This window comes from Schistocerca nitens, chromosome 4 (genome assembly GCF_023898315.1).
Source record: "Schistocerca nitens isolate TAMUIC-IGC-003100 chromosome 4, iqSchNite1.1, whole genome shotgun sequence".
Taxonomy (NCBI): Eukaryota; Metazoa; Arthropoda; class Insecta; order Orthoptera; family Acrididae; genus Schistocerca; species Schistocerca nitens.
In genome coordinates, this window is record NC_064617.1 from 536,184,255 (window position 1) to 536,210,332 (window position 26,078).

Sequence of the window (26,078 nt, forward strand, 5' to 3'; positions counted from 1 at the left end):
ATGTGCAAGATGTCCACACCAACACAAGAAAGGAACATTACCCAAAATGTTGTAGGCTGTAAAATGTTAGAAACAGCTGCAGTTTGCATTTGACCCACTCTTCTGTGACCATGTTGGACTTTGAAATGGCAGAGCCGATTGGTGTCTGTTGCTGTTGTTATCAGCCTGAGTCATGCATTGAAGCAGGGCTTGCTGCAGAAACTATTGGTCTTTCAAAAGCAATGACTCCTTGTCCATCAGTTGAGCAAACTGCATCATTAAGACATTCATTTAATGATACAGATTCCTCCTGTAGGGTGGCAGCCATGACAAAAAACTAAAAAGAAAAAATTGTATCATGATCCCCTCTCAAAGGGGATTAGACACAGATCTGGAAAGCAAGGATGTATCACCAAGGCAGAAAATGGAAACCATCACAACAACCAGCCTCTGTTACCACTAATTTGTTGTATCTGAGATGGTGGAACAATAAATAACAGAAGGCATGAATTATCAACAAGGTTTATTCCTCATCCATTGAAGACAGAAGAATAGGTCAATACAGCTGTGCAGTAACTGACCTAGCGCTACCGTTGGGATGACGATCAATGAAGTCCTTGGGTGAACCATGTGGCTTGAGTGCTGAGTAGTAGAAGTCCCTGAATAGTCCAGATCCAGGTGTAGTTGATAATCCACATGAGGGTGAACCAAATGATGTGGTGTTGAGTATCAGAAATTTTGAAGTCGAAGACGAGACTGCCAAGTTGCCAAGTGTGTGCATATAAAGCACTGGCAGTGTAGGGGTATGGCCATCGTCAACGAGTCAATGATGGTGTGACATAGCATGGTTGGTGCATTACTGTTGTGCAGCAGTTTGATGTAGGTACACTGGCAGGTTATTTCTACATTACCATGGAGGCAGCTATGCGCATGGGCCATGTATGCACTGTCTAGGTGAGTTGCCTTGCACGTGTGCCAGTAATGGCCAGCCATAGGCTGTGCGACACATGACTCACGGCACTTGGCAACAAGACTAACAAGGGATATTAAACATGTACAAGGAAATGCAGCATGAAAGGCCACATTTTTGTTTGACTAATGGGGAGTGTCACAGAAATGCTGAAAAATTTGAATTGCTAGATGCTCAAAGATAGGCATCACTTATCTCACGAAAGACTATTTACAAAATTGCAAGAACCAGTATTAAGAGAAGAATCTAGAGGTATACTTTCAGTCCCCAGAAATTGGAACCACAAAGTCAAGATTATGGTAATTACAGTGTGCACATAGGTTAAAAACAGTTATTCTTTCCACATTCCATATGCTGTTCTAGTGAGAAGAAACATAAACATTTGGTACAATGCTAAGCTTCCTCTGCCATGCACTTGACAGTGCTTTGCAGAGTGCACATGTTGATATATATATTTGATTCTATCCTAAATTTTCCATAAATGCATGAAATATGAATTAGTGAATTTTGATACAATTAACAATTTGTGAACTATATTATTAGTGTAATTGTGTACAGATAACACGGCACGTCCTCCACTGTGAAATCTCACTGTTATCCCTAATTTTTACTGATGTGATTCTAAAGCTCTGAGAAAAATTGGAGTAATCTGAACATTCATTGGTGCTCGAGATTCACTACTGAAGCTTATTTGATTGGATACTTCGAGAGAAGGCAACATATTTGCATTTGGGCACATGCTGGGGTGATAATTTGATGTTTGAGTTTCAAGAAAATCGAGGTGCCTTTTGATGCCATAATGGAAACTTGGCTGATAACACATCATCATTCCATAAAGTGGTCTGTGGACAGACCAGTCCTATGCTTTTGGATGAGAGCCACATTATGCTAATGTCAGAGGTATCAATAGAGGTAACACAAAAGTGTTCTCAGTGGTGACTCAGTGAATGAGGTGAGAAAAATCTTGCCAACACAACACAATGGTATTGTGGTCAAATGCTCTAGTATTTATTTTAGGTGTTGGCATTTTTTAATACCCAAAGTCCCTTCAGGACCCAGACGTTGGGTAGACGATGCATAATGTACCCCTTATTTGTGACTTTCTCAACTTCTTGTATCAGGTAACAGGCATACACTGGTGGCAGAAAGGTTTGTTTGAAGTAACATGTAACTGCCTTAATGATGATGCCTCAAATTAGTGCAGAAACCTTATCATCTCTTGTTTGAGTAATATGGGTTCACTGAAACTTTCTGAGAACCTAAGGAGTACTGGGCTCAACAGTGGGTAGGTCTGGCCAGTTTGGACCATGGCTCTACAATCATTATACTGATGCTTTGGCAGTACCACTTCCATGTTATTCCACAAGATCAATATCTGGCAGTTTTATTACTGTTGGCTAGTGGCGAATGGTACAACCTTTCAACAAGTCTGACCCTCTATCTGGATGATTTTATTGGGCTTTTACTTTTTTGAGACAGTGTGTGACTGGCGTTTGACTACCAGCTAGCTGTGTTTTGGGGATGAGCTGTTCATCTCATACTTACAGCTTGGGATGAACTAATGTCTCTGTCACCACCTTTTGACAGTGAAAAAAATGCATTGTTACTGGTGCACACAGTATTTGCATAAAATGAGAGATTTACATCACAGTATTGCAGAGGGTGCTCTGTTATCTAAAAGTAGGATTGAAAACTTGTTGCTGATGCAATTTGGAGAGAGATAAGAAAATGAGAGCCCTGTATGATAGCCTGTTGTCACCTAATCCAGGATTTTGTACAACTTTCCTTTTCATTCAACAACTTTTTTTTCCTGAGAATTGAGATTCAACTATCTTCATGTTCTGTCTGTCAACAATGCTTCAATGCTACAGTTGTGGCTGATAAATAGATGTTACTCTTCTCTTATTAGCATTGCTATTATTCACTTTTTAAATATAGATTAAACTAGATGAAGCATGAGGTTATAATTTCTGAGAAAACCTCCCTGTTTTGCTGACCCTTCTAGATTATTTTATTTAAGGTGGAATTATATTTTTTGGATCCACACTTAGTCTCCTGTTGTTGAGAATCTATACAAGATGATATCTTCAGAGTAAGCAAACAACCAGCTATGTCGTCCAAATTCAGACATACTGTCCAATTGTGTGTAACTTGTGTACTGAAGAAACAGGGTCAAAATTATCTTAATGTGAAATGGTGCACTCACTGAGAAAAATATTCTTCCTTCCATTCATTTATTTATTTATTGTTCCTGTGAACCTAGGGCTGTACACTGTACAAAAGATATTGGATGGTTCCTTAATTACTATGTACATTTCTTGAAGTATTTTTACACACATTAGTTTAGCAAAAAGAAATATTACACATTATTTATTATTCTATACACTTTAAAAATTCAACCTTAATGGTGCTACAGTTTTGTTTTTCTAGTTAGTCCCTTACTGCATGCAAGCAGTGCTTGGCTAAGTAATCCTTCATGGTGGATTTGAAATTATTTATGTCTCTTATTTTTGTGAACTTTGGTATTCCATTGTACCATTTGAGGTTGGCTGGCATATGCAATTCTGTAGTAGTGATGTATGTATCTGTTGTAAGTGTACATCATTTATTTCTCTTGTGTGGCAGTTGTGTACAGATTCATTACAGGTGATGCGTGGACTGTTGTTGCTTGATTGTTCTTTTAAAACAGTTACATTTTGTAGTATGTAAATAGACAAAAGATGTTGTATTTTATTTTTAGTGAATAGATGCCTGCATGATGATCTTTGTTCTACTCCTTCCATTAGTCTGATAATGTTTTTCTGTGATCTAAGTGATATCAAAGTTACTCCACAGTTTCCCCAAAATAGTATACCAAATTTCAATACTGAGTGAGCATAAGGAAAATATGTGTTCCTTAAATTATCACATGATAAACAGTTTCTTAATGTTTGTATTATGAAACATGTTTTGCTCAATTTTCTGTTTTGTAGTCTACTTGTGGATCTCATTTCATATTCTGTTGTATCCATGTGCCAAGAAATCATATATTCTCTGTTTTTCCTACTGTTTGTCCATTTATTTCAATGGCAGTGTGGTTTCAGTTGCCTGAGACTGCAGTCGTGTGTGCGAGTTGCATTTGCATGAGTCTCTGTGTGTGTGTGTGTGTGTGTGTGTGTGGTCTATTGTTGACAAAGGCCTCAATGGCCGAAAGCTTTAATTGTGAGAGTCTTTTTGTTGTGTCTATCTGTGGCTCAGCATCTCCACTGTATGGTGAGTAGCAACTTTCCTTTTCATAATATTGTAACATTCCATCCTATATTTTCCATTGTTTGATATTTCAATGTGAGAATTAGCTGGTGTCCTATTCTTGGGGATCAATATATTGTTTGCAACAATATTTTGCAGATTTCTAATCAAACTGTATGCATAAAAGTAATTTGTTCTTGTAGTAGCCACCAGAAAGATCGCGGGAGGCGCACATTGGCACGGCGCGTCACGGACAGTAGTTGCCGCAAGTAGAGTCCCGTCCACCAGAGGGCACGCGAGAATTCGGACGCGACCTCTGCCGGCGTAACAACAAGAACAACAACAACAACTCCGGCAGCACGGGCCGTGCCCAGTCAGTCAACATCGGGCATGCCTAGGACACAGTCCCGGTCTACGCTAAGTGAAGTGTGACGTAACGAGAACAGTGTTACTTCACAATTGGCGACGAGGATGGGATGGGGGCGGTCCTGGCCCATCGCAACGCCGATGGTTCCGAGCAACCACTGGCGTTTGCGTCGAAAACGCTTAGTCCCGCGCAGGCCCATTACTCCCAGGTGGAAAAAGAGGCTTTGGCCATTGTCTACGCTGTTACCAAGTTTCACCCTTTCTTGTATGGCACGAAGTTTCAGTTAATCACTGACCATAAGCCGTTAATATCGTTATTTGGCTCCGCCTCTCAGATTCCGGATAGAGCGGCCCACAGACTACAGCGCTGGGCCTTGTTCCTCTCTAAGTACCATTATGACATTCATTTTCGCCCTACAGGACATCATGCCAACGCCGACGCTCTTTCCCGTCTTCCGGTGGGCCCGGATCCTACGTTCGATCGAGAGGAGATTATGTGTTTTCAATTGGATGTGGCATCCCGCCAAGCGGTTGATGGCTTCCCGATCACTAGTTCTCGAGTCGCCAGGGAAACGGCGGCTGACCCGGTTCTCCGGCAAGTAGTTCGCCTCATTCAGCAGGGGTGGTCATCCCGCCCTCCGGGCCGGGCCTCAGACCCTCTTCGTAATTATTTTCTTCTACGAAACCGCCTCTCGGTCTTGGAAGGAGTTCTCCTTCTGGCTACCGATGATACAGCTCCTCGCGTGGTTGTTCCTGCAAGTTTACGCAGGGAGGTCCTCACGTTATTACATGCGGGGCACTGAGGTGTTTCCCGTACTAAAACCTTGGCTCGCAGACATGTGTACTGGCCCGGTATTGACAGAGAAATTGAGCACTTGGTGGCCGCCTGTTCCCAGTGTGCGAGCCAACAAGCATCTCCCAGGGCAGCGTTCTCTTCATGGCCGCCGGCAACCCAAGCATGGGAACGTGTTCACATCGATTTTGCGGGCCCGTTTCTCAATGGCTTTTGGCTCATTGTCATTGATGCTTATTCCCGATTCCCATATGTGGTTCGCTGCTCCTCAACCACTTCAGACGTTGCAATCCAGGCACTAGCAAAAATCTTTTCTGTGGAAGGTCTGCCAATCACCCTGGTCTCGGACAATGTACCGCAGTTTATTTCACAGACCTTCCAGGATTTTTGTAGGCGCTTCGGTATTCGGCATGTTTGCTCTCCCCCCTTCCATCCACAATCGAATGTGGAAGCCGAACGCATGGTGCGCACATTTAAGACGCAGATGAAAAACGAATTTCCTGCAGAGGAAGCATTGACATTTTTCTTGACGGCATACCGGACCACACCAATGGGAGAATGCAGCCCCGCAGAGCTCCTCCATGGGCGTCAACCTAGGACTCTGCTGCACCTCCTCCGGCCTGGTCCTCGCCAGTCTTCACAAAACAGAGTACCTGGCTTTCCACTGGGTATGTCGGTCTGGGCCCGGGGGTTCGGTTGCAATCCACGTTGGATACCGGCGGTGGTCCTGCGCCGAAATGGCCGCCGGCTCTATACCTTGCAGGCGGGGGATCGGGTGGTACGTCGTCACCAAAATCAGCTACGTCCACGTTCGGGCACCCACCCTCCGACCTCTCGGACACCGGCTTCCCCATTGCCGGCACCTGTATTGGTTTCCCAGGGGACGTTACCTCCTCTCCCCGCTGTGACTCTGCTGCACTGCGATGGTTCTCAGCCTTGGCAGCCTCCAGTAGCTCCAGCACCGGCATCGCCATCTTTCGAGATGCCCCAGCGAGAGCCAGCCCCCCTAGCAGGCCCGGTTTCTCAGGGGGCTAGTTCACCTGTGGTCGTCCCTTCCCCTTCGTCCCCGCCACTGGGTCTTGCCCCTCCCGAGGTGGACGAGGATCCGGAGTTCGATCGCCCGTTCTGTCCCGGGCTCCGGTGGTGGGACGACGGGGGCCTCTTCGTGTGGGTCACTTCCAGCCGTATTCGAAGGTTCCGGCTCGAGGGTTGGCAGATCCCCTCGACTCCGGCCATCCAATGGATGTGGAGGTCATCGCTCCTGCCCGACGCTCCACCTTCCGACGCAGTGGATCACAGTGGCTTCACCTCCCGAAGGAGGAGGAGTGTAGTAGCCACCAGAAAGATTGCGGGAGGCGCACATTGGCACGGCGCGTCACGGACGGTAGTTGCCGCAAGTAGAGTCCCGTCCACCAGAGGGCACGCGAGAATTCGGACGCGACCTCTGCCGGCGTAACAACAAGAACAACAACTACAACTCCGGCAGCACGGGCCGTGCCCAGTCAGTCAACATCGGGCATGCCTAGGACACAGTCCCGGTCTATGCTAAGTGAAGTGCGACGTAACGAGAACAGTGTTACTTCAGTTCTATTCTTGGTGATGGCCTTAATGTTGTTTTCAAAGGTTTCTTTGATATTTCCTGGTGTCGTCTAAACATTGATATATTTTTTTCTGTTTCTGCTGTTTATATCCAACTCATTGACGTGTAAAACGGGATTGGACCTAAATATGGAACCTTAGGGATTCCATGGTTGACCACTAATAAATTTTACTGATAGATTAGTAAATATGCCATTTACTTCATATGTGTGTGTGTGTGTGTGTGTGTGTGTGTGTGTGTGTGTGTGTGTGTGTGTGTGTGTATGTTTATGTGTGTTCCCCCCTCCCATGGAGTTATGAGTTTGTGGTGACATCAGACAATAAGACTGAGACAAGTTGAAACAGTGTGAACATTAAAATTTAAGGACCTTTTGTAAAAAATTAAAAAAAAAGTTCATGTTCCTTGTACCTTTGTTCTTTGATAGTCGAGTTTGGTTGTATGTTTGTGTTGTACTGTGGAGTTTATATGTGTGTTCAATTAATGTATACTAATCATGAAAACGAAGTGCACAGTGCATTCACATCCAGCGTACATTCTTTTATTTAAGAGGAAATCATAAATTTCCCACAAGTTAAGCTAGTCACATGCTACTCCTCTAATACCCCCACTCTCAACAACTAGTTTATCATGGTTGATGGCATCAGAGGTGTTTGATAAGTCTAGGAATATGACCAAGGTATGTTCCTGGCTATCCAGGGCCCGTAACATTTCATATAGATAACAAGACATTGCTGTTTCAGTTTTTGCTCTTTTTCTTGTGGTGGCAAACATCCACTTTGAAATGTGAAAGTCATTGATGAACCTGAAGATTTCTGGGATTGTTTGTGTCTTATAATGATTAAGTAATGAAATTAATTGTAACCAAACCGTACATCATACCCTTTCCTTTTTCATCATTTAGCTTATCCTATCCTAAAGAATAAAATCCCTTGGCCACACACCTTTAGTATTTTTCATCACCTTACTTCCACAGCTTCACAATGATGTTGGCATCTGTATGATGACTGTCTTTCATTTGTACAAGAACTACTTTGCTTCTGACAGAACAGTCCACAAATGTACTGCCATGGGGCACAGTACGTACTTTGACAGGTGCACACATGGACTATACTGTCAACAAAAACTCATTGAGAAGCTAAATAATCACTCTCATATGAATCCCATGCCACAACATTTGTCACTCCTCAGTTCATTGTAGGTCCTACATCACACTTTCTTTGATATTCTATTGATTTGCCCATACCAGCTATAGTCACTGCTGCATTGTTTAGTATGACACCTAAACTGTCACCAGGGCAAAAAATGTATTATCCTTATAGTTGTGTCTCAAAAAACTGACTTACATGGAGTTCAGTAACTGTTGTCCTCTACCTAAAGCAAGTAATGGTGTCTTCTCTCTCCATTTCTTTATGCCTTTATTCTGAACTGTGTTAGTGACAAGAACATTAAAAAAAATTCTTCTCGCTGTTGTACTACAGTAACAAAATTCAACATTTTGTGCTATCTTTAAAAATATATTTCTTCTTACAGGTTAGTCTCAACAATGCTAAGTTCACAGCAGTGTTGAAAGGCCTACACAATGCAATTGCTGTTGACTATCACTACCATAAAGGACTTATTTTTTGGTCTGATGTATCAATGGATGTCATTCGACATGCAAGTCTGAATGGTACAGGACCAGTAGGTGAGTTTCACATTAGGAAGCAATGTAGGAAGGTACAGTATGCAATAACTAGAGTGTGGGATAACACGCATCATTATTTATGTTATTATTTTAATGTACATCTGTATTACTTTTATATCCTTATTCTGATAGTGAAAGGTTCTAGTGGCGTGATACAATCAGTGTAAGTAATGATCTTTTGGATGAGAAGGAAGAGAAATGTGGGAGAGGGGGAGTGTTAAGGAATTGCCTATAGAGGAAAGAAGGATGTGGTAACACTGTGTTACCATTTGTATTGTATTGGCACCTTGGCAGCAGTTACCACAACAGGATGGAAGGTGCCAGTACAGACTGTCACAATTCAACTTGCCTACATGGGTGTCCGGCAGCACAGATCCAGCTGCCAGGCAGTGGCATGCTCAGCATCTTTCTGTTAAAGTGTTTTCTTGTGTTATCTGGACTTTGCTCTAGGGCTCTCTGCATTGTATTGGATTTGGCCTGGCAGTGTACTTGACTGTATATGAAACTTAACTTTTATATGTGTGTGTTGTTAACTACAGGGAACAGAGTAACATAGGCTGCTTCTGCAACTACTTTGACATACTTACTCCACAAGCCACCATATAATGCATGGCAGAGGGTACCTTGTACCATTAACAGTCATTTACTTTCCTAAGCCATTTGCAATTGGAGTGAGGGAAAAAAGACTCTCTGTATGCCTTCCTGAGGAGAGGAAAGGCAGGGGCTATTTTGCACATAGGAGGGAGGTGTAGAGGTGACAGGGAGGGAGGAAGACAGGAAATATTAAACCTGCCAGAATGCAGAGAACCACCTGTATAGCCAAGAGGATTTCAAGCCAAATGAAACCTCCCTTGATCCCTTCTCTCCTCTTGTTATCCTGACCATGTCAACTATGTAGATAGGGACTGTCCCTCTACTACAACCAATTCCTTCTGATTTGAACTGCCAACATTCTCTTGTTAAAACACTTATTAAGCTTTTCTAAGCAGATTTTTGTGTCATACAGCAAAAATCCCTTTTTGCACTTTTCAGCGGACTGACCAAACAAAAAAGTAACATAGAGCAAATCATATGAAACACAACAAGCAAAAAGCAATGAATTACAATTACTGTTATTGTCTTAACATTGTTCGTAATATGAAATTAAAACAATTTAAATTTTGCCCATTTAAAAAAACTGAAATAATTAATTGCTTCTATTTCTTTCTAATAGCAATTAGCTCTACTCTTTAATAAAACCACATTAAAAAGATACTAACATTCTAATGTGAGACTTATATTAACAATCATTATAAAATTATGAAAAATAAAAATTGTAACACTAAAGTTGACAGTCTTCGTAAACAGAGAACAATGGGCATGAAATGTACAGCTTGTTGCTGACAATGAGGTCACTTGGTTCAGGGACATCCTGAGTGATAAATAGGGCAGAAATCGTCATCATGTTATGGAGCATTTTGAGGAGGGATGTTTACATCTGACATCAGGTTGTACCAACCTAAGCTGTTAACCTAAAGCTGTTATAATACAACAGGATGAGCAGAAGGCAGGTTGCTAGTAGAGTCACTATTGTCAGATTGTGATTATTATTCAGCAGTGATTCAGTATACTTTCTCACCCTTCCAAACACTGCGAACCTATAATGCAGGTGGCCATGATCCAACCTGCTGACAATGAAAATCTTCCTTCCGCACTAACGCTATGTTACATGATCAATAACTTTGCATATAGTCTGTGTTTTCCGTTTTGTTCCTAGGCTAAATTTGAGCAGGAATATAATGCACTTTTTGCAAAAATCTTTATGAAAATCAATGTTAAAGACTGTAATAATGTCAAAGAAACCTTAAAATGTGGGAAATGTTGTAACATGGAATTGTTAATGACAGAAAGTATTTTATTGAGAAAATACGTCTTTTATTGGGACCGACAAAAATGGATGTAAAAGTGGGAAAATGTACAATGTGGGAACATAAAACAAGGTTTTACTTGTAGTAGGTTTCTTTTGCTAAGGCACAAGGTAAATGTATTTTGAATTGCAATAAAAGACAAATTAATGTAACTTTTCTCATGAAAATCTGTAGAATCTTATAGTTAGTTTTAGTTTATTATGCAGTCTCAAATTTCACTCACTGAATGTTAATCAAAACTGAATGCCAAATTCCATAAATGTACTGATTGACTGCCTGACTACAGACTGAACTAATTAATTAATGGAAATTACGTGAGATCCCAATGTAAACTGAATGAACAGTAGCTAAATTTCTGGGATTTTCTGAAAAAAGGAAGAAAAGAAATACTTACACCATTGTATACATGCTCTAAATTGATTTTCGATGAGGTGGCTAATTGGAGTTGCTGATTTTAATAGAAGGTGCAGATGTCTGCCAACCAGTATTCACTTGTTTCCATTCACTACCAGCTGTAGTGAACAATATTGAATGTGGTTGCATTTTAGTAACTAATTTATGTTGACTTTGCCAGGCCAAGTTTTTGCAGCAAATGTTAACTCCAAGCATCATTTCTGATTTTGTAGATGTAGATGCAGTAAACACAGTGTTGGTAAGAACCAGAAATCAGTGAGTACATTCAATATCATTCAGCTTCTGTTGATTCAGCAACTCCCAGTAGTCATCTCACATTTGTCACTCTAGGATGCATGTATAGTACAGATACTAAAGTTGAAAAATAACAGTGGAAACAAATAATAGCAGGCTACCACTTATCTTCAGGTACCTACAACCACGGAGGTGGCAGTTTTCTGAAGTATTCCTGGTGGATAGAATATTCAATCCTCATCTGGGATTGAATCTGGAACAGGATTTTTTCTGACATTTTGGTTGATAAGTGTACAGCTATGAGCTAATGAAAGAATTAAAACTACTTGGCACAACACTGTGGAGTAAATGCATGTGCATCAGAAATGAGATACTCAGCAACAAGAGCATCAGTCAAAGATAAAGCTTTGTATATGTAATAAATAAAACATAGCAAGCACCAAATCAGCAAATCCACATTGCTTACAAATTATGTTATTGATTATTAGAATGGATGGCATGTGTGTAATGCCAGGCACTGGTGTCTCAGAACAATAATTCCTTTGAGAGTGCAGACATAAAATGAATAATTTCTGTGATTTTTCAAGCTGTAAACCCTCATATTTATCAAGCCAAATTTCTGATAATTGTACTTCTGCAGCTTTCTTGACCACTGAATCTCCATGGAATGTTGTCAGACTCATTAATCCTGTAATCCTGGAGTGGGCAGTGGAAATACAGTGTTCAGCCTCTGCAGATTTGTTGGGCTGTAGAAGGCAGATGTGTCACTATTGTTCAGTTTATACTTACAGGTGTGTAGCTGCCACCATCTTTTGCAAACTGAGCGTATTTAAAACTTTAGTACATTGGACCCATGTAGTGTCTGACAGGCTGTCAAATGAATTGGTACTTGGAAGAGGTATTCAGTAAAAATGAATACACAGAACATGAAATTAAGAGTGCTCTGCAAGCGAAAACACCAGACCAACCAAAGGAAGAGCATGAAGAAAAAGGTGTAAGGTCTACAGACTTTCTACCACAATGAGAAATATTTCTTCCAAAACTGTTAGAATAATGATGAAGCTTAAAGTGGATGTGCTCTTCATTCTATCAGCCAAGACTGCGGCTCTTCTGGGATCTGTGATAGATAATCTACTTTTACAAAAGATGGGTATTTATGAAATCCTTTTGTCAGTGTGGTAAAAGTTACGTAGGACAAACAACACACAATGTACAAGAATGGTGCATTTAGCAGCAGCAACACAACCACTTTCTGCAGTTCAGCAGATCTACAGTGGTTTAAGATGTATTTCCACAGGTCATTCCATGGGTTATGGGAGATTCAAGATATTGGCCACAGCCTCATCCTATTGGGATTCAGTGGTCAAGGAAGCTGTGGAAACACAATTAGAGGACAACCTGCATAACCAAAATGAGAGTTTCCAGCTTCATGAGAACCATTTCTTCATGTCTGTATTCTCAGAGGAATTATTGTTCTGTGTGTTTGCTGCCTGGCATTCCAACATATTCCATCCATTTTAATAAGTAGCCACACAATTCATAGACACTGTGGATTTGTTGATGCAGTGCTTGTTACGTTCTGTTCTTAGATGCATGAAGTTTTATTTATGATGGACACTCTCTTTGCCATCTGTCTTATCCCTGAGGCACAAACAATTATTACTCCACAATATTGTCAACTACTTTTAATTCTATCACTAGCTCCCCTTGAAGATGATTATCTCCTGAAATATTGAAAGGAAAAATAATATTGTCCTGGATGCATGCCCAAAAGATGATGGAATACACAGATTTACTTTTGTGTGTGTGTGTGTGTGTGTGTGTGTGTGTGTTTGAATGTGAGGGGTGGGGGTTCATTCTGGAAATTCTACTATCTAACTCAATAAGAAGAATTTTAAAATTACTATTATTTTCAAAATACTCTAATATTATAATAGTAATTGTCCTTTAATTGCACCAAAAGGAAAATTCAGTTGAGAAACCTGTAAAATAACAGAGAGATAGAATGGGTGATCACTACTTACCTCCAGCAGGTAAATTTCTAGTACCGCCTATAGACAAGTATAGAAGTGAAAGCATTAATTCTAGCTTTTGGAAGTATTAGTTCCTTCCTCAAGGTATAAACAAGCATAAGTTAGAAAGGTTACAAAGGAGCACCAGGTTACTCTCTTGACATTGGAATGAGAATAACTCACCTGTAGTAAGGATGAAGGGAATCAAAGGCATCCTTTGTCACTCAAGCTAAAAAGTTGATGATCTTTTAACTAGAATACACAACTTAATTACTTTCTCAACCAAAAGAATCAATAAACAAAATGTGCTTATTTTTGTGTGGATGCATATGTTGATTTTAGCAACAGCGTGTCTCTCCTAAGAATTGTCAGGTGTATTTTCAGTGGTGTTTTGGCAAATATTTGCAGTCTTGTTTTGTGGTCTGTAGCTGGAGTCAGCCCAAACAAATATTGCTCATCATATCTTTCATGCAATGCCCAGTGTCAACAGAAAGCATTGGTTTGTTTCCCATTAAAAACTAAATAATTTTTAAAATGGTGTTTTATGTGTCCACTTGATAGAGCCGTCTCAGATTAGTCTGGTGTGATATTCATTTTATTGGTATGTGTTAACAGGGACAGTAAAACTCTAGCAACGACTGGGCTGTACTGCTGCATGGCGGTAGCAGTCAGTGCAGTTCAGTATGATGCTATTGATGCTGGATTACTGGTTATTCTTCATGTTTTACTGTTCCCATAAATGCATGTTGATAACAAATATTGGAGTAGACTAATTTGAGACCAATCAATCAAATAAACACGTAAAATTCTGCTTTAAAAACAATTTTGTTTGTAATGGGGAACAATCCAACACTTTCCATCAATACTGGGCATCAAATGAAAGGCATGATAAGCAGTATTTGTTTGGGCTGTCTCCAGCTACAGATTGTAAAAGTGAAATTGCAAATATCTGCCAAAACACCAGAGCAAATGCACCTGATAACTCTTTGGAGAGACAATTGGTGTTTGACGTGATTTATGCACTTTGTAACACATTGATATCCAGATACTGAGGTTCAATAAATATACAACATACCTCTCTCATAGGAATCCCACACTCATCCACCTTTAGAAATACAAATGCAAATAAGTGTTGCATGCATGAGTAAGGAATTAAAGCAAATATAATTTTCTGCACTGAATCACTGATAATATTCTGTATACTACACATAAGACAGTGATTTTTACCATTTATGATTCTGAATTGCAAAAGAAAATTTACATGATGGAAAGGAGGATTGCTCTTATAAACCTCATAATTGGTTTCTAGACATTCAACTATATTACTCTGGGCTTATTCCTTCTCCTGAGTGCATGTCACAAAATGCAGATAATCTCTCGTTGGTGGCAGGCACACTATCTTCAAAAGGCAGTAAATCTGGGTTTGAGTCGTGATCCAGCAGACAATCTTTTTTCTTATTATATCCAATAAGCCTCTCAGACTTTCACATGTGTATTGCATTTGTATAATTGTAATTGAATCACTATATATGCACATTAAAATCCTTGTGAAACAGGTTCCCCAGTTATTGGAGTACAACAGTATTCATGTAGTTTAGCTGAGCTTCTATCAAGATAGTAAGAACTTCCATTATGTATAATTTTTACAGTACAAACAAAACTTTAGAATATATGAGCCAATAGTCATTGAAGTCCACTCATTTCTTGTTTTTTGTTTGACAAGTTACCAGCTTTAATTTCTTATCTAGAAATTAAATATGTTATTCCTAAAATTATTTCCTGTGTTCTAGATGTCATTCGATGGGGTCTGGAGAGCCCTGGTGGACTTGCAGTGGACTGGGTGCATAATCTTTTATTCTGGACAGATTCTGAAACAAGGCGTGTGGAAGTAGCAACACTTGATGGAATTCATCGTGCAATCATTGCATCAAATGACTTAGACCGACCACGAGCTATCGCTGTGCATCCAGGAGAGGCTTTCATTTTTTGGACAGACTGGGGTACAAATAAATAATATTTTGTACTGTTATTACTAAGTTGCATCTGATTTAACAGTATTTGTGCACACTGATACACTTAACTTCCATCACAATCTATTTATACTTTCATAATATTTCATGAAAGTCTCTTGAATTTACAGGTCCAAACCCAAAAATTGAACGTGCTGAGATGGATGGAAGCAGTAGACGAGCTGTCATAAGTGAGTCCCTGTTTTGGCCAAACGGACTTTGCATTGACTATGCCATGCGCAGAATTTACTGGGCAGATGCCAAGCATCATGTAATAGAGACTTCAAAATTTGATGGCTCTGAAAGAAAAAAGGTGCTGTTTTTGATTTATCACTCTACAGTCTAATAAAAATATCTTGGGCAAACCTAATATCACATATTTAGTTGTAGTATATAATTTAGTCAGCATTGATACACAATATATAGCATGTAATTAATTATTGTGATGTAGAATTAGTCATCTTGCTGTTTTTTGTTGGCTGTTTTTTGTCAATAGATGATTAAATAACAGCAAGGCTAGAGACTTGACATTTATGTGTTTGATTATTTGATTTCGTACTCTACTACCAAACAATGTGGCACAATGATAAGTAGACCCTACCATTCAGCAGTGTATTTGCTTTACAGTCAGTAAACTAGGGTCACATACACTCAAAAATTATTGCATCTGTGTGTGAATTTTTTTTTAAGAACCACCACTTGATAAAAAATGTATTAGGCCATTTCTGTTTTGTGTAGCAGTACTAACATTGACCAAATTTATTTGATAATGAACAAATGGATGAAGTTTATGTTAGGGTGCACTCCCATTATTTCAAAATACTCTCCTCCACAACTGTATGGAGGAGAGTATTTCGAAGGATACCATGCATGATGAAACATAAGCATGGAAAAATTTCGTCGACAAAGCTCTGGAATGTTTTGAACTGCCCTGTTATAGAACACTAGTGTGACCCATTGCTGAGTATTGCTCAAGTGTTTAGGGTCCCTTTCAGATCGGATTAAAGGAACATATCGATGCAATTCAGAGGTGGGCTGCTAGATTTGTTACCAGTAGATTCAGTTGACACATGAGTATTACAGATACTGCTTCATGAACTCAAACGGGAATTCCTGGGAGGAAGATGATGTTTTTTCACAAAATGCTATTGAGAAAATTTAGAGAACTGGTACTGGAAGTTTATTTCAGAACAGTTTTACAGCCACCAACATATATTTTGTATAAGAACCATGAAGATAAGAGAAATTATGGCTCATACAGAGGTGCATAGACAGTTGTCTTACCCTTGCACAATTTGTGTGTGGAACAGGAAAGGAAATGACTAGTCATGGTACAAGGTACCCTGTACCAAGCACCTACTGTATCTTGTGGAGTATGTATGTAGATGTAGAAAACTTCCAAAATGTTTTTGTAAGCACTTTAATTATTGAAGCTCAGGAGGATAGGCCTTTCAGTTCTACATGCACGCTTAAAAGCGCAATAAATTGTTACTGTGTCACCAAATTATTCTCTTTGTTGCAACTTTCCCTCAAAAACACAAACTGGATCTAAGTTCTTAGGTATATTTTTGATTTTAAATTCTCTATACAACTGTATTTCACATTCCAAGTGTATGAGATTTCAGTCACACTTATGGGACAGAATTGCAGGCCAGTAGTACATTATCACTTACCTTCAGGAGATGAACAGTGTAGTACTGCCGCCAGACACATATAAAAATAGAAGCGACACACTACCTAATTTTCAGAACTAATAGTTCCTTCATTGGGAAGGAAAGAGGCATAGGTTGGGGAAGGTTAAAAAGGAAGGGCAGATCACTCAGATACCAGGATGAGAGAGACCCACTTGCTGTGTAAGGATCAGGGCAGACAAAGATGAAGGGGGAGGTGTCAGAAAGAGTGTGTCAGAAGTGGTACATTGTTAATCACGGTGTCAGATTCAGTCCATAGATAAGGACTGAGTGAGTTATAGCAGTTTAGATGTTGTACATTAAAGAAACCTGACAAAAATGGTTAAGAGTGCAATAGTAAATTATTGAAGTGATTTCTAATGTGAGAATGTATGAATAATTGCCAAAAGTTTGATTGAAAGTTCCATAAATTGTACTGCTGCCTGTATTACACTTTTCAGCTCTCTTTGCAACATTGCAAGGTTTTTGGTGCACTTTTATGTTAGTCTCAAGTGACTGATACAAGCTTATGTATGTATATAATTGATTATACATCTAAAAACAAAGATGATGTGACTTACCAAGCGAAAGTGCTGGCACGTCGATAGACACACAAGCAAACACAAACATACACACAAAATTCTAGCTTTCGCAACCAACGGTTGCCTCGTCAGGAAAGAGGGAAGGAGAGGGAAAGACGAAAGGATTTGGGTTTTAAGGGAGAGGGTAAGGAGTCATTCCAATCCCGGGAGCGGAAAGACTTACCTGTATATGTCTGCTTGTGTCTGTATATGTGTGGATGGATATGTGTGTGTGTGCAAGTGTATACCCGTCCTTTTTTCCCCCTAAGGTAAGTCTTTCCGCTCCCGGGATTGGAATGACTCCTTACCCTCTCCCTCAAACCCAAATCCTTTCGTCTTTCCCTCTCCTTCCCTCTTTGCTGACGAGGCAACCGTTGGTTGCGAAAGCTAGAATTTTGTGTGTATGTTTGTGTTTGTTTGTGTGTCTATCGACGTGCCAGCGCTTTCGTTTGGTAAGTCACATTATCTTTGTTTTTAGATATATTTTTTCCCACGTGGAATGTTTCCTTCTATTATATTCATATCATATATAATTGATTATGAACATATTTACTTTTTTCTCTGTAGATGTTACTTTTCATTTATACTCACAAACAGAAATATGTTAGAGTAAATAAAGGCTATGATACTAGCTGACCAGTGACTGTGGCTTCTGTATTTGATCCATTGGTCAAGAGAAGTTAGGTTGGATGCTGTGTCACCTAATGGATAGATTTTGTAGGACATCATCAAGGCCACTATAGCTCCCAAAGAAAGCTTTTTCAATAACAGTAGAAACTCATTTGACAGGATTTCTCCATGATTTTGTGAGACAGTTAAATGCACAATACAATGTAATTACTGATAGAATCATCTGTAAGAAACTGAATGACTAAATGTATTGAGTTTTTTAATGTATTTAAGAGTCATTCCGTTAGTTGTAAAACAAAAACTTATTCTGTCCAAAACACGATTTGCTTTAGTTTTCAATTCCTATGATGAATCTATAACTACTGGGATTTCATCATGGGTAAATAAAACAGCTTTGGAGTTTTACGATACACACAGTGGTAAGGCAATGGTATTTATTTGGAGCAAAAACATTATGAGAAAGGAATACCCCAAGCTACAGTGATTTAGTCTTATGCAAGTTTATTTTCTATTATGTGACAATGTAAATCAATGTTCAGCTTTCCATCATGTAAATAAGTTCTGTGTCAACATTTTCAATATACTGCTTAGATCAGTATCAAACTTATCAGACTAAGTCCATGCATGGGGAATAAATGAATACATAAATGAATAAAAGTCAGTATCTATGTAATTGACTAGATACATTTTTTTTAAAGGCCAAAGACTTAGATAGCTGCTGAGTACAGACACATGTGCAGATGGTCAATTCATACAAGTGATAGCAAATTTATTTTTCTCATAGATGATAAGAGCCTGTCAAAAAATATAAATAAAAAGGTACTCTGAAATAAATCAGTAACAAGAGAGATTAAGATTGGTAGTGATCAAAAACAATGTTGGACAATGTTATAATCCCATTACTGATCTTAAGTCTGAGCTAATTGTAGGTAAATTCATCATACAATTTCATGTGCAGCTGAAGAGGATAACATTTTGAAAGAATATTGTGTTGGCTATATTAATAATAGTAAATTTTGTGAAAGAGAAATAAATGGAGGGTGGTTGGAAATGACATTCTAAGTAGCATGTAACAAAATATTAGCAGTCTAAAATAATAAGTACATACCATTTCAGGTTCTTACTAAAGGTTTACCTCATCCATTTGCTCTCACATTATTTGAAGATGCTCTGTACTGGACTGACTGGAACACTAAAAGTATTTCAACTGCCAATAAACACACAGGAACTGGTCTTCGCACGCTCCACTCAGGACTTCACTTTCCAATGGATATTCGCAGGTATGATACACACTGCTGATATAGTTAGTTAGTTGCATGGGTCATAGCTGGGACCTCACAATATAATGTGGAATGTGTTCGTTTTAGAAATGAGGTGTTCCCTGGAAAAACAACTTAATATACACTAAGTCATTTTTCCATTTTCTACAGTAATTGCATCTGTACAAACCTGTCTTTGTGCACACAAATTATCACCACTCTACGACAGACAGAATGCCCTCTAAAAACATTTGACCATGCTGTTCCAAGTCATCATTCCACTGACTGCCACTGCCTGTATGCAGCTTCCATGCCACTCGTACCTGTGTTGTGTGTGCACTGTGCTGAGACATATTTGTCAGAGACTGTACCATGGAATTTACTTTTGCCAACATGCATAGGAAGTAAATAGTGACTGTAAACAAAATATGGGAAGTGATTGCGATGGTATATCCAGTACAGGGTGTGATCATGAGAACCACCTAATTGTAAGGAAACACAAAATTCAGAAAGGGAAGTAGAAGAAAGAGGCCATGAAGAAGAAGAGAAATTCAGGACAGTGTAATGTTTCACAGAAAACTGGTAAGAAAGTCTGTTCTAAGAAATTTGCAGTCACTAAGAAATGTTGCCCAAAGGAATGCTATCTAAAAATATGACCAACAGATCAATAACAGATCCATGAATGATTTTGGGCTTTAGTTGATAAGAACACACAAGATACATTGATGTTAAGTTTAATTGAAAGGGAAACACTATCTAGAACATCTAATGCACCTAGGTCTGGCCGAAATTGTAGCTCCACCTATATATACTGTCTAAAATACAGCAATAATAAGGCAGTAGTCCTTCAATCCCTATTCAAAAGTATCTTATGAGTTACCGAGAATTGTTTGAAAACAGTTTTAAAGGTGTTGAATGATTCTACTCTTACAGTAGAACACAAAAGAGGGAAACACAGCAACAGACAGTGTAAAACTGCAGTTAAATTTGGGGCATGGTCTGTTCTCTCGGGGACCAGTTTCCTTTCAAACCACTACATTATTGTCAAGGCAAGTCTGAAAGGAAATATTTTGACAAACCTGATCTTAGTGTTGCAAAATTATTCACAGCATTTATAGATCATTTTCTCCATGAAATGAATATGGTTCTCCAGATAAAGTATAAAGCTTATCGTAAGTTCTGTAGAGAAAATAATCCATATTCATTTCGAAAACAAAGAACTGATACCTGAAATTTCTGCCGGGAGTGTGAAGTTATATTGAGTGTTAATGCAAATTATCTTCATAAAGATGAATATGAAGAACACAAAGTAAAGATTGTGAGTACATAAACTCAAGGACAAGTATTTGAGGTCAGACAAACTTGACAACACAGATACCGTAGTGCTCGAGTTTGATTACACACAGAACCTGCCTCTACCTAAACTAAGCGTTACTGTATTACTGTACAATTCTGTAAGAGGCTACTGTGGTTTTATGTACTTAACGTTCACTGTCACGATGACCAATCAAGTACATTTCATTGTTTTCTCAAAGGTTTGACAAAAAATATTCAAATTCAGTTTGTTCCTTCTTATATGACTGCATAAGTAGGAAACTCCAGGAACCGAACAATATTAAGACTATTATACTTCTATTGGATTCATGTGGAGAGCAGAATAAAAATATGAACATGGTATGATTTTGTGCTGGGATTTCAGAATCAAACAACATAACCATGCGATATGTATCTCCAGTTCGGGGACATTCATACAATTGATGTGGCCATAACTTCAGCCTGTATGGAAAAATGTTAAGAAATATTGAAAACATTGAGAATGTGCACCAATATGTTTCAGTGCTTCAGAGCTGCAGAAAGAATCCAGTACCCTTTTAGGTCGTGAAAGGAGTGGACATTATTGAGGACTAGGCATCAGCTTTATCACCATACTACGTCACAAAGCCAAAGGAAAGACACTACTTGGAATACGAAATACGTCATTTTGTATTACAATGGAAACACATTTTCCATCTTGTCTAATTATGCAGGAATATTCTGTCCTTACCAAATAAAGAAACGAGGATGCACATTGCCAATGCAGAAGATGGACATGGCGATGGTGAAGACATCTTGTCCTGGGATTAGGATGCAAAGAAGAAGGATATCTTCTGAATAGTGATATGTGGTGAGGGGATGCAAATTGATTAATAATTGCTTGAATTGTTGAAAAAAATTGATTGGAAAGAACAGTTGAAAGAAATTTGAAGGTAATTTATGAATCAGTACACAGTACTGGGTGAAATTTAACTGATACCAGTATCAACAGTCCTTCAGTATCAGCACATTCAAGGTCCATATTCATAATTTGCATTACATACTGCTTCACATTTATTCCATTGTGTCTAGTCCTGATTGTGACAATGTCGATTCAGGATCGCTCCTCCAGATATCGAGTAAATTCTTCTTGTCTGCTTCGAACCTCTTGTTGCAGGATGTTGGTGGTTAGTGAAATGATGAACAGATAGGAGTGGATGTTGTAAATGCGCAAATAAATTTTGCTTTCCTAATAACTTTTTATAACACTTTTAATGTACGGTTGAAATATGCATTTTTAACAATGCTGGTATGATGGATCCAAGAATACGTCTGTACACTACCTCTTATTGAAACAAAAGGGTGAAGATACAGGAATTGATAAATTGAAGAGCTGCTTTTGTTTCATACAGACATCTAACAATGCATCAAAACATTATCCTTGCCACAAAACAACTCATTAATTACCTTTTTTGGTGCCTGTAACCCATTCAGTTTACACATAGCTTATATAAAAGAAAAGAAAAGAACAAAAAAAATAATATGATTCAACACACTTCGCAATACTCAAGTTCCTTCGAGAAGACAATGCAGAAATTCTGAAGAATATTGTCGATGCTTATGCTTCTGCGATAGACAATGACTGCTGAGGATGCAAAATAGACACATGATCGGTAGTAACCACGCCTAGACTGTTGCAGATCATTGTTGAGGACACTGTTCTGTCCTACATATGTATGTAATTGACTGAAGTATTTCTTTCACTTTGTGAATGATTATGTTAATACTAGGTTTTTAAGGAGGATTATTATGTCTTATGTTCATTTGTAACATAAGAGGATTATTATGTCTTATGTTCATTCGTCACCGAGCGGGGTGGCGCAGTGGTTAGACACTGGACTCGCATTCGGGAGGACAACGGTTCAATCCCGCGTCCGGCCATCCTGATTTAGGTTTTCCGTGATTTCCCTAAATCACTCCAGGTAAATGCCGGGATGGTTCCTCTGAAAGGGCACGGCCGACTTCCTTCCCAATCCTTCCCTAATCCGATGAGACCGATGACCACGCTGTCTGGTCTCCTTCCCCAAACCAACCAACCAACCTTCATTCGTCCCCCCCATGAACCATGGACCTTGCTGTTGGTGGGGAGGCTTGCGTGCCTCAACGATACAGATAGCCATACCGTAGGTGCAACCACAACGGAGGGGTATCTGTTGAGAGGCCAGACAAACGTGTAGTTCCTGAAGAGGGGCAGCAGCTTTTTCAGTTGTTGCAGGGGCAACAGTCTGGATGATTGACTGATTTGGCCTTGTAACATTAACCAAAACGGCCTTGCTGTTGTGGTACCACGAACGGCTGAAAGCAAGGGGAAACTACAGCCGTAATTTTTCCCGAGAGCATGTTGCTTTACTGTATGGTTAAATGATGATGGCGTCCTCTTGGATAAAATATTCCGGAGGTAAAATAGTCCCCCATTTGGATCTTCGGGTGGGGACTACTCAGGAGGACATTGTTATCAGGAGAAAGAAAACTAGCATTCTACGGATCGGAGCGTGGAATGTCAAATCCCTTAATCGGGCAGGTAGGTTAGAAAATTTAAAAAGGGAAATGGATAGGTTAAAGTTAGATATAGTGGGAATTAGTGAAGTTCGGTGGCAGGAGGAACAAGACTTCTGGTCAGGTGAATACAGGGTAATAAACACAAAATCAAATAAGGGTAATGCAGGAGTAGGTTTAATAATGAATAAAAAAAATAAAAAAAAATAGGAGTTCGGGTAAGCTACTACAAACAGCATAGTGAATGTATTATAGTGGCCAAGATAGACACGAAGCCCATGCTTATTACAATAGTACAAGTTTATATGCCAACTAGCTCTGCAGATGACGAAGAAATTGAAGAAATGTACGATGAGATAAAAGAAATTATTCAGGTAGTGAAGGGAGACGAAAATTTAATAGTCATGGGTGACTGGAATTCGACATTAGGAAAAGTGAGAGAAGGAAACATAGTAGGTGAATATGGATTGGGGCCAAGAAATGAAAGAGGAAGCCGTCTGTTAGAATTTTGCACAGAGCATAACTTAATCATAGCTAACACCTGGTTCAAGAATCATAAAAGAAGGTTGTATGCATGGAAGAATCCTGGAGATACTAAAAGGTATCAGATAGATTATATAATGGTAAGACAGAGATTTAGGAGCCAGATTTTAAATTGTAGGATATTTCCAGGGGCAGATGTGGACTCTGACCACAATCTGTTGGTTATGAACTGTAGATTAAAACTGAAGAAACTCCAAAAAGGTGGAAATTTAGGGAGATGGGAGCTGGATAAACTGACTAAACCTGAGGTTGTACAGAGTTTCAGGGAGAGCATAAGGGAACAATTGACAGGAATGGGGGAAAGAAATACAGTAGAAGAAGAATGGGTAGTTCTGAGGGATGAAATAGTGAAGGCAGTAGAGGCTCAAGTAGGTAAAAAGACGAGGGCTAGTAGAAATCCTTGAGTAACAGAAGAAATATTGAATTTAATTGATGAAAGGAGAAAATATAAAAATGCAGTAAATGAAGCAGGCAAAAAGGAATACAAACGTCTCAAAAATGAGATTCACAGGAAGTGCGAAATGGCTAAGCAGGCATGGCTAGAGGACAAATGTAAGAATGTAGAGGCTTGTCTCACTAGGGGTAAGATAGATACTGCCTACAGGAAAATTAAAGAGACCTTTGGAGAGAAGAGAACCACTTGTATGAATATCAAGAGCTCAGATGGCAACCCAGTTCTAAGCAAAGAAGGGAAGGCAGAAAGGTGGAAGGAGTATATAGAGGGTTTATACAAGGGCGATGTACTTGAGGACAGTATTATGGAAATGGAAGAGGATGTAGATGAAGATGAAATGGGAGATAAGATACTGCGTGAAGAGTTTGACAGAGCACTGAAAGACCTGAGTCGAAACAAGGCCCCGGGAGTAGACAACATTCCATTAGGACTACTGATGGCCTTGGGAGAGCCAGTCATGACAAAACTCTACCATATGGTGAGCAAGATGTATGAGACAGGCGAAATACCCACAGACTTCAAGAAGAATATAATAATTCCAATCCCAAAGAAAGCAGGTGTTGACAGATGTGAAAATTACCAAACTATCAGTTTAATAAGTCACAGCTGCAAAATATTAACGCGAATTCTTTACAGACGAATGGAAAAACTGGTAGAAGCGGACCTCGGGGAAGATCAGTTTGGATTCCGTAGAAATGTTGGAACGCGTGAGGCAATACTAACCTTACGACTTATCTTAGAAGAAAGATTAAGAAAAGGCAAACCTACGTTTCTAGCATTTGTAGACTTAGAGAAAGCTTTTGACAACGTTAACTGGAATACTCTCTTTCAAATTCTAAAGGTGGCAGGGCTAAAATACAGGGAGTGAAAGGCTATTTACAATTTGTACAGAAACCAGATGGCACTTATAAGAGACGAGGGACATGAAAGGGAAGCAGTGGTTGGGAAGGGTGTGAGACAGGTTTGTAGCCTCTCCCCGATGTTATTCAATCTGTATATTGAGCAAGCAGTAAAGGAAACAAAAGAAAAATTTGGAGTAGGTATTACAATCCAGGGAGAAGAAATAAAAACTTTGAGGTTCACCGATGACATTGTAATTCTGTCAGAGACAGGAAAGGATTTGGAAGAGCAGTTGAACAGAATGGACAGTGTCTTGAAAGGAGGATATAAGGTGAACATCAACAAAAGCAAAACGAGGATAATGGAATGTAGTCGAATTAAGTCGGGTGATGCTGAGGGAATTAGATTAGTAAATGAGACACTTAAAGTAGTAAAGGAGTTTTGCTATTTGGGGAGCAAAAGAACTGATGATGGTCGAAGTAGAGAGGATATAAAATGTAGACTGGCAATGGCAGGGAAAGCGTTTCTGAAGAAGAAAAATTCGTTAACATCTGGTATGGATTTAAATGTCAGGAAGTCGTTTCTGAAAGTATTTGTATGGAGTGTAGCCATGTATGGAAGTGAAACATGGACAATAAGTAGTTTGGACAAGAAGAGAATAGAAGCTTTTGAAATGTGGTGCTACAGAAGAATGTTGAAGATCAGGTGGGTAGATCACGTAACTAATGAGGAGGTATTGAATAGGATTGGGGAGAAGAGAAGTTTGTGGCACAACTTGACTAGAAGAAGGGATTGGTTGGTAGGACATGTCCTGAGGCATCAAGGGACCACAAATTTAGCATTGGAGGGCAGCGTGGAGGGTAAATATCGTAGAGGGAGACCAAGAGATGAATACACTAAGCAGATTCAGAAGGATGTAGGTTGCAGTAGGTACTGGGAGATGAAGGAGCTTGCACAGGATAGATTAGCATGGAGAGCTGCATCAAACCAGTCTCAGGACTGAAGACCACAACAACAACAACATGTTCATTTGTATATATAATGCCTTCAGGAACA

At 39.4% G+C, this 26,078-nt stretch overlaps 1 protein-coding gene across 1 annotated transcript in view; it reads left to right on the top strand.

Annotated features, from left to right (window-relative positions):
* The window catches only part of LOC126252420 (low-density lipoprotein receptor-related protein 4), an 827,262-nt gene that overhangs the window by 633,395 nt on the left and 167,789 nt on the right, over window positions 1-26,078 (top strand). Inside the window, exons 13-16 of the mRNA XM_049953310.1 lie at window positions 8,467-8,620; window positions 14,978-15,187; window positions 15,328-15,509; window positions 19,194-19,357. Of these exons, the coding sequence (XP_049809267.1) occupies window positions 8,467-8,620; window positions 14,978-15,187; window positions 15,328-15,509; window positions 19,194-19,357 (710 nt within the window). The remainder of the gene's footprint in view (window positions 1-8,466; window positions 8,621-14,977; window positions 15,188-15,327; window positions 15,510-19,193; window positions 19,358-26,078) is intronic.